Genomic DNA, 9,763 nt, shown 5'->3' on the forward strand with positions numbered 1-9,763 from the left:
TATTCCCAGCAATGTTGAGAGGAAAAGAGAAGGGCACCGCATTTTCTTGTCCCATGGAAATCCCAACAAAAGCCAAGCTGTCAAATGGACATCTACAAATGCCGTTTGACCTGCTTGTTGGGGGCTTCCATAGCACAACTTCTGCCATAGTTTCTCATAAAATTGAAGTAAAAAAGCAACTGTAGGTGCTAGTGCCTAAAAATGAGGTATTGTACCCTCACTTCAGTTTGGAAAGAGGCTGGTCTGATTTAAAACTCCAGAAGAGAAACAGGAAACAAAATTTCCTACTTGGGGAGATGACATATACCTCAGTCCTGAAAATGAATTCCAAAATCGAGGACTTCTGTTCTCCAACTTTTGTTGTTTAGTCAGTGATTATCCAGAACTAAACAGTGCTGCTGATTCTGTCCAACCACACAGGCTGTAAACTGAAGCCCAAGCAATTGTTGCTCGGACATGAAGAGCCCTGAATTTTAGTTCCAATTCTGTCACAACAACTGTGTAAAAGTAAATAAAATTTAAAAGTTGTTAGAACCTCCAAAACGCCTTAAGCCTTGAGAGAGATGTGACTATGATCTGGGTCACGTAACAGGTTTACAATTCTGTTTCTTAGATTTTTAGCTTAACTCTTCCTGATTGTTCTTGTTCTATAAACAACTAAAAAAAGACTAAGTCTTTTTTTAAAAAGAGACCAGATCTCCTCCTTCTAATTGCTGATCTTTATTACAGATTAACTGCCTCCTTTATTGTCCTGTATGGAACTCAGACCAGATGGTGCCCCAAACAGGGATCTCATGACAGTTACATTCTTTCTCCCCTAAAAAAGACACTTTGACTAATCAGATCATTATAACTGTACATTAAGCCTTACATTAAGATATTAAAATTCTGTTAAATATAGAATTTTGTCTATATAAACAATCCCAAATGTCTATACTTAAGAGCACTGACTTCCATGCTTTTAAATCTGTCCTTTCCCAGGTGGCCTGTCCTCAACCTTTACACTTAAACCCTCTTTAAACTCAATTTTGACCTTTTAAATTATTTTAGCTTAACAACTGTGACTTATTTCTTCACTTCCTTCTACTGCTAAATTTCTCTGATTCAGAGTTTCGGAATAGAGAAAAGGCCGATCAAAGCTAACATTAGAGTGGTTATCAGTGAGGAACTGGACTGGCAAAGTCAGACCAACACCCTCCCTAGGACACAGTTTCAGTTTCAATTCTTTCAAGTATGAATTACTTTAACAAGAAAAATAAAGCCAATACTTGCTTCCTCTCTTGATATGCAAATTGAGCTTCAATGCCCGGTCAATGACCATTCTCATCTACCACCCAGTCGCTCAGTTTCCTGACGGTGCTTACTCCGGAGGCACCTACACTGACCTAAGTGGCATGACTGGCATGTCAACTGCTAAACACTCTCACTGCACCATGAACTTCCTTTTTGAAAAACAGATATTGCTCAAATTAATGTCTATAAATTAATTTTTAAAATTTGTTTCTTGAGACAGGGTCTTGTTCTGTCACCCAGGCTGGAGTGCAGTGGCACACCGTTGGCTCAAAGCAGCCTCGACCGCCCAGGCTCAATCAATCTTCCTACTGTGACTATAAGCGTGCGCCACTAAGCTCAGCTACAAATTTTTTATTTTTTGTAGAGACGAGTTTCCCCATCTTGCCCAAGCTGGTCTCGAACTCCTGGGGTCAAGGAATTTGCCCACCTAGGTCTCCCAAAGTGCTAGGATTACAGATGTGAAGTACCACGCCCAGCCAGTAACATCTTACTGGATTTACTTTATTTTTTTACGTTATTTGGAGATTCAGGCCAGTGCAGTGGCTCACGCCTGTAATCACAGCATTTTGGGATGCCAAGGTGGGTGGATCACTTGAAACCAGGAGTTTGAGACTAACCTGGCCAACTTGGTGAAGCCCCATCTTCACTAAAAATACAAAAATTAGCCAGATGTGGTGGCACACGCCTGTGATCCCAGCTACTCGGGAGGCTGAGGAACGAGAATTGCTTGAACCTGGGAGGCAGAGGTTGCAGTGAGCTTAGATCTCGCCACTGCACTCCAGCCTGGGCGACATAGTGAGACTCTGTTTCAATAAATAAATTAATTAATTAATTAAAAATTAAATTATTTCTAACATTAGTTCCCTTTTTACTATACAAGTCTTTTTTTGCCTCAATTTTTCCATTTAAAACAAGGTATTTTGTACTTATTATCTATATCACCTACAAGTTGATGGATTTAATTATGAAAATTAAAGTTTTTTTAATTGCCATACACCAATAGAAAATACTAATATTTTATTCAAAATGTGGATGATGAATTTAATTATTATCTGGTAAGACAGCTGATGACAGAAAATATATGTGTTAGATTCAAAGCCCTGGTAAACATCTACAATCACTGAGCTCTGTTACTTACTTTTCATATTAAGTATTATACATTATTAGGGTTCAAAAAGTCAGCAGTCCTTGCAAATGTATTCAATTCTTTTGTCCTTAGTCTCACCTGAAAAGTGCATATACCAGGGTAGCAATCAAAGCGAAACTGACCACAACTGCCACAAGTACTTGGTCGCTTACTCCTTCTATAACTGAATCATCATCCAGTTTCAAACTTTGAACTTCACCTTGATATTTGGCCATTCCAGGTCTAAAATAAGAAGAAACAAGGTAAGAGTTACAAATGACACAGTGAAAATGAAATATACTAATAAAAACAATGTAAATATAACTGACTTCTAACATATTTAGTTCCTGATAGGCTGCAATTAAGTACAACTCCAGTAGGGATTCCCCATCACTGAGTTCTTTAAAATTTGCCAGACACATTATTTTGTGGAGTACAATATTCTATTTCTTTTTCTTTTCTTTCTTTTTTTTTTCTTATGGAGTCTTGCTCTGTCGCCAGGCTGGAGTGCAGTGGTACGGATCTCAGCTCACTGCAACCTCCGCCTCCTGGGTTCAAGCAATTCCCCTGCCTCAACCTCCCAAGTAGCTGGGACTACAGGCGTGCACCACCATGCCCGGATAATTTTTTGTATTTTAGTAGAGATGGGGTTTCACCGTGTTAGCCAGGATGGTCTCAATTGCCTGACCTCGTGATCCACCCGCCTCGGCCTCCCAAAGTGCTGGGATTATAGACATGAGCCACTGCACCCAGTCAAATTCTATTTCTTTTAAAGAAAACAATTACTATAATTTATCATTTATTTATGTAGTTTTTAAAAATGTTTTTTCCTCTTCAAGCTTAACCCCTTTTAAAAAAAATCCATTCTTGGGCCGGATGCAGTGGCTTACGCCTGTAATCCCAGCACTATGGGAGGCCAAGGCAGGTGGATCACTTCAGGTCAGAAATTCGAGACCAGCCTGACCAACATGGTGAAACCCCGTCTCTACTAAAAATACAAAATTTAGCCAGGTGACGTGCGCCTGTAATCTCAGCTACTCTGGACGCTAAGGCAGGAGAATCGCTTGATCCTGGGAGGCAGAGGTTGCAGTGAGGCCCAGATAGCGCCACTGCACTCCAGCCTGGGAGACTGAGCAAGACCCTGTCCCCCTCCCCGCCAAAAACAATAAATAAATAAAAGCTATTCTTGTCCAACTGCTCTTTTCTTATTCCTGAATAGCAAATAAATTCTCTATATAGATCAGATCCCTCTTCCCCCTCACAGCATGTGTATGTCTTGTGGCATTTCCCATGTATTGACAGGAAAGGAAATATATTATAGTCTTCTGTAAGCCTTCTCATATTCTCTAGCATATGCCCTGTACATAATAGGACCTAACAGATATTTGTTTAAATAAAAGTGACTTACCATACTTACAGTGTTAGTAATTTGAAAAGTAAAAGACATTTAGGCAAAAGTAAAAGAACATTTATAGTTATACTATAATTACTTGAAATAATGAAAATTCTGGTGCTTGAAAAACTATTTGCCCACCTGAAACTAAGCTCAGCTTATGGTTCAGAATTCTTTGAACTGCTTGGAATATAGAATCACTCTGATGCTGCATTTCCTTATGAAGAGAAAAGGGAGGATAAGAAACTTTCCTTCCCATACTCTAAACTAGAGAAAAATGGTAGTACCCAATTCTATAGGTATGAGGGGAGATAGCCCAATCACACTGGAGTCCAAATATCACAGGTAATTCACATTTTTTTCAGATAAAACAAGAAGTGTCAAAGTCTTATAACACACCTAAAGAGAAATTAAGGAAATATTCAATTAAATATATATGAATAATTAAAATAAAGTTCTGCATTTATGTAACTTATTGAGCTGAAAAAAGTTTTATTCAATATCATCACTAATCAGGTATTGAGCATGGACGTCTTAACACCTTTGAAAGTAATCTGAACTGGCTGCTAGTAAGAAAATTATCGCTCCTAGAAGAAACCTACGCAAACAGATGAAAGGCGGCTTTCATCAGCTTTACACGGAGTAATCGCCTGATACATGGAACTTTTAATGACTGGTTTCAAATAGCCATTACGTAGGGGCACACCAGGAAACTCACAGAAAGAGCTCTAATTGCAGTATTTTTATTCAAAAGAACAGTTAAATGAGCTGCCAATTGAACTGAAGAGCCTCAAATAAGCTAGAGGTGGGCCATGGAGTCAATTTAGATTTTTATTTCATCAGGTTTCCTCTTTTACAATTAGAGATGCTATAGCTGTTTCAGAAGTCCCAAGGGCAGTGAGAACTACTTGCATCTGCTCAAAGATAACCCAAATGTTATCCCCCGTGTCAAGATTTCCAACCTCTAATTATCCCACAGAGCTGTGAAGGTTAAAACAAATTAACAGACTGGGCGAGGTGGCTCACGCCTGAAATCCTAGCACTTTGGGAGGTCGAGGCGGGCAGATCACGAGGTCAGGAGATCGAGACCATCCTGGCTAATACGATGAAAGCCTGTCTGTACTAAAAATATAAGAAATAGCCGGGTGTGGTGGCGGGCACCTGTAGTCCCAGCTGCTCTAGAGGCTGAGGCAGGAGAATGGCGTGAACCCGGGAGGCAGAGCTTGCTGTGAGCTGAGATCGCGCCACTGCACTCCAGCCTGGGCGACCCAGCGAGATACCACTTCAAAAAAAAAAAAAAAAAAAAAAATTAACAGAGGTGAAAGTGCTTTGTAAGTTAAGTCTATAAACAAATGCATTGTAATTATTCCTACTCACATTTTCTCCTATGCTATACATTTAGGCAGTTTATTATTTTGTACTTAAAAAAATGCATTACATTTGTTTCTATGTCCTTCAAGGTGCAATCAATGGTAATGCAAATAAATTATACTATACAACATATACATATAATATATATTATATTTGACTACTATGCAATTATGCTTTTTTTTTTTGAGACGGAGTCTTGCTGTGTACCAGGCTGGAGTGCAGTGACGCCATCTTGGCTCACTGCAAGCTCTGCCTTCTGGGTTCTCCTCATTCTCCTGCCTTAGCCTCCCGAGTAGCTGGGACTACAGGTGCCCGCCACCATGCCCGGCTAATTTTTTCTATTTTTAGTAGAGACGGGGTTTCACGGTGTTAGCCAGGATGGTCTCGATCTCCTGACCTGGTGATCCACCCACCTCAGCCTCCCAAAGTGCTGGGATTACAGGTGTGAGCCACCATGCCCGGCCTGTGATTATACTCTTAAAATATTGCTTCATGTACATTTCCAAGAGCTCAGAGATCCAGAATATTTAAGTATTGCACAGCCATATTATTTCATTTGCATCATTTGAGAGCAGATATTCCCAGCAATGTTGAGAGGAAAAGAGAAGGGCACCGCATTTTCTTGTCCCATGGAAATCCCAACAAAAGCCAAGCTGTCAAATGGAGATCTACAAATGCCGTTTGACCTGCTTGTTGGGGGCTTCCATAGCACAACTTCTGCCATAGTTTCTCATAAAATTGAAGTAAAAAAGCAACTGTAGGTGCTAGTGCCTAAAAATGAGGTATTGTACCCTCACTTCAGTTTGGAAAGAGGCTGGTCTGATTTAAAACTCCAGAAGAGAAACAGGAAACAAAATTTCCTACTTGGGGAGATGACATATACCTCAGTCCTGAAAATGAATTCCAAAATCGAGGACTTCTGTTCTCCAACTTTTGTTGTTTAGTCAGTGATTATCCAGAACTAAACAGTGCTGCTGATTCTGTCCAACCACACAGGCTGTAAACTGAAGCCCAAGCAATTGTTGCTCGGACATGAAGAGCCCTGAATTTTAGTTCCAATTCTGTCACAACAACTGTGTAAAAGTAAATAAAATTTAAAAGTTGTTAGAACCTCCAAAACGCCTTAAGCCTTGAGAGAGATGTGACTATGATCTGGGTCACGTAACAGGTTTACAATTCTGTTTCTTAGATTTTTAGCTTAACTCTTCCTGATTGTTCTTGTTCTATAAACAACTAAAAAAAGACTAAGTCTTTTTTTAAAAAGAGACCAGATCTCCTCCTTCTAATTGCTGATCTTTATTACAGATTAACTGCCTCCTTTATTGTCCTGTATGGAACTCAGACCAGATGGTGCCCCAAACAGGGATCTCATGACAGTTACATTCTTTCTCCCCTAAAAAAGACACTTTGACTAATCAGATCATTATAACTGTACATTAAGCCTTACATTAAGATATTAAAATTCTGTTAAATATAGAATTTTGTCTATATAAACAATCCCAAATGTCTATACTTAAGAGCACTGACTTCCATGCTTTTAAATCTGTCCTTTCCCAGGTGGCCTGTCCTCAACCTTTACACTTAAACCCTCTTTAAACTCAATTTTGACCTTTTAAATTATTTTAGCTTAACAACTGTGACTTATTTCTTCACTTCCTTCTACTGCTAAATTTCTCTGATTCAGAGTTTCGGAATAGAGAAAAGGCCGATCAAAGCTAACATTAGAGTGGTTATCAGTGAGGAACTGGACTGGCAAAGTCAGACCAACACCCTCCCTAGGACACAGTTTCAGTTTCAATTCTTTCAAGTATGAATTACTTTAACAAGAAAAATAAAGCCAATACTTGCTTCCTCTCTTGATATGCAAATTGAGCTTCAATGCCCGGTCAATGACCATTCTCATCTACCACCCAGTCGCTCAGTTTCCTGACGGTGCTTACTCCGGAGGCACCTACACTGACCTAAGTGGCATGACTGGCATGTCAACTGCTAAACACTCTCACTGCACCATGAACTTCCTTTTTGAAAAACAGATATTGCTCAAATTAATGTCTATAAATTAATTTTTAAAATTTGTTTCTTGAGACAGGGTCTTGTTCTGTCACCCAGGCTGGAGTGCAGTGGCACACCGTTGGCTCAAAGCAGCCTCGACCGCCCAGGCTCAATCAATCTTCCTACTGTGACTATAAGCGTGCGCCACTAAGCTCAGCTACAAATTTTTTATTTTTTGTAGAGACGAGTTTCCCCATCTTGCCCAAGCTGGTCTCGAACTCCTGGGGTCAAGGAATTTGCCCACCTAGGTCTCCCAAAGTGCTAGGATTACAGATGTGAAGTACCACGCCCAGCCAGTAACATCTTACTGGATTTACTTTATTTTTTTACGTTATTTGGAGATTCAGGCCAGTGCAGTGGCTCACGCCTGTAATCACAGCATTTTGGGATGCCAAGGTGGGTGGATCACTTGAAACCAGGAGTTTGAGACTAACCTGGCCAACTTGGTGAAGCCCCATCTTCACTAAAAATACAAAAATTAGCCAGATGTGGTGGCACACGCCTGTGATCCCAGCTACTCGGGAGGCTGAGGAACGAGAATTGCTTGAACCTGGGAGGCAGAGGTTGCAGTGAGCCAAGATCACACCACTGCACTCCAGCCTGGGTGACAGAGCAAGACCCTGTCTCAAAAAACTGCCCAGATTTGATCATTACACACTGTATATATTTGTATGAAAATATCACAGGTACCCCATAAATATGTACAACTATTATACATTCGTAAAAATTAAAAATACATTTTTAAATAATGAACTCCTTTCAGTCAGGAATCGTATCTTATTCCTGTTGGTAGTGGGCAGGGTGTTACATGTTGTAGTGGCCACTAAATGTTATTCACATTAAACCCAAAAACAACGTTATTAAATGTATAAAACATGGAATGTAATCTATTTCATGGTATCCTATAAAATATGAAAAGAAGAGTTACTAATACTCGGTTTTGAACTGTTTAAGATTCACAAAAACTGAACCCCATCCATCTTAGAAACTGTGCAGTATAACTGATAGAAGTTTGCAGAGAAACTGGCTTTGCTATTGCTCAGCTGGCTACATCTTATTGAGCAGTATCTTCAGACAGCAAAGAAGCACAAGTTTCAGAGTCAGACAGCCCTGGACTTACGTAAAGTCTCTGTCACAGCTTCCTCATATGTAAAAGGCATTAGGTTGAACCATATCAAACTGCCACTCTTTTTGGGGGCAGGTGGTATGGGGGGAAGTACCTTGCCTTGTAAAGTTTTTAATGAGATAATGAAGGTAAGGCATTTAGCATACTGCTTGGCACATCATATAGGCTCTCAGTAAATGGAAGCTACAGCGTTTTGGCTAATATTATTAACAACTGCCAAGGACTCAGCAGAACTACGATAAAAACTAGCCATGCCTGCCCCAGAGCTGCTCCACATAGCATCTCAAACTCTCTTTAATCACAGTTCTAAGTATGTGTTCCCTGGGAAGACAGGATGCAATCTGGAGCACTGTCACACAGGACATGCCCTCTTTAATCCGATAAGCAGCTGTGGGTGAGAACTAGCCTGCAACTAATCGGAATAAGAGACAGCCAAGACAAGTTCAACTCACCTCTCCTCAGGCATTTCCAAAGCTTTCAGGGAAGGAAAAAAATAAACCACATAGAGAAAATAAGAGAAAAATAGGAAATTCCAGGACTTCCTGGAACAAAGGAGAGCATCTCAGTGCCTTTTCACCCTAAGGCTCATGTGGAAACTTGACAGCCACATGGCTTCTGCAATTACTCACATCCAAACGTTTTTACTAATTTCTTTCATCAAAAGTAACTGGAATTACAAAATGAAACCTTCAGAACAACGCAACATCATGCACAAAAGCACTGTGGATATGCAGCCACGCTTGAAAAAGGAGGCTTTAGGTCAATTGTGTCAAAGCCTTGAAAACCAGGGCCACTGGAGGAAGGGTGCTCAGGACAGCACAGCCACAGTCACTCCAGTAGGGCCAGCATCTTGTCTGCCCATCTAAAGAGAAGCTGCATGTGAGTCTGGCGTAAGTCAATGTGACATATACTCACTGACTTCATTCGTTTGCCTACAAGATTATACGTCACTTAAAAGTGCTAGAGATTCGATAGAAATAACCTGATAAGGAATGTAGGAACTCTAGTTTGACAAATATCCGGAGGCACCAACACAGGAACCAAAGGCAAGTGAGATACACATGCGTAACTTTTTTTTTTTTTTTCCTTTTGAGACAGAGTCTTGCTCTGTCGTCTGGATGGAGTGCAGTGGCGCGATCTTGGCTCACTGCAACCTCAGCCTCCCGCGTTCAAGTGATTCTCCTGCCTCAGCCTCCCAAGTAGCTGGGACTACAGAAGCCCGCCACCACGCCCAGCTAATTTTTTTATTTTTAGTAGAGACAGGGTTTCACCATGTTGGCCAGGATCTCTTGACCTCGTGATCCGCTGGCCTCGGCCTCCCAAAGTGCTGGGATTACAGTCGCGAGCCAATGCACCCGGCCACATATGTGTAATTTCTAAAGGTTTCTCTGCCCTTGGTTTA

General features: G+C 40.6%; 1 protein-coding gene across 2 annotated transcripts in view; it reads right to left on the reverse strand.

Annotated features, from left to right (window-relative positions):
• Positions 1-9,763, reverse strand: part of RNF170 (ring finger protein 170) — a 49,792-nt gene that overhangs the window by 38,172 nt on the left and 1,857 nt on the right. The window contains exon 2 of one of the 2 annotated variants that reach the window (XM_011957090.1): positions 2,640-2,662. Coding sequence is in view for 1 of the 2 variants with exons in the window: in XM_011957089.1 (XP_011812479.1) it covers positions 2,519-2,655 (137 nt within the window). In the remaining variant the exon portion in view is untranslated. Of the gene's footprint in view, positions 1-2,518; positions 2,663-9,763 lie in introns of both variants that reach the window. The other variant, XM_011957089.1, reaches the window with a different exon arrangement.

The sequence above is a fragment of the Colobus angolensis genome, unplaced genomic scaffold, assembly GCF_000951035.1.
Source record: "Colobus angolensis palliatus isolate OR3802 unplaced genomic scaffold, Cang.pa_1.0 Scaffold433, whole genome shotgun sequence".
Classification (NCBI taxonomy): domain Eukaryota; kingdom Metazoa; phylum Chordata; class Mammalia; order Primates; family Cercopithecidae; genus Colobus; species Colobus angolensis.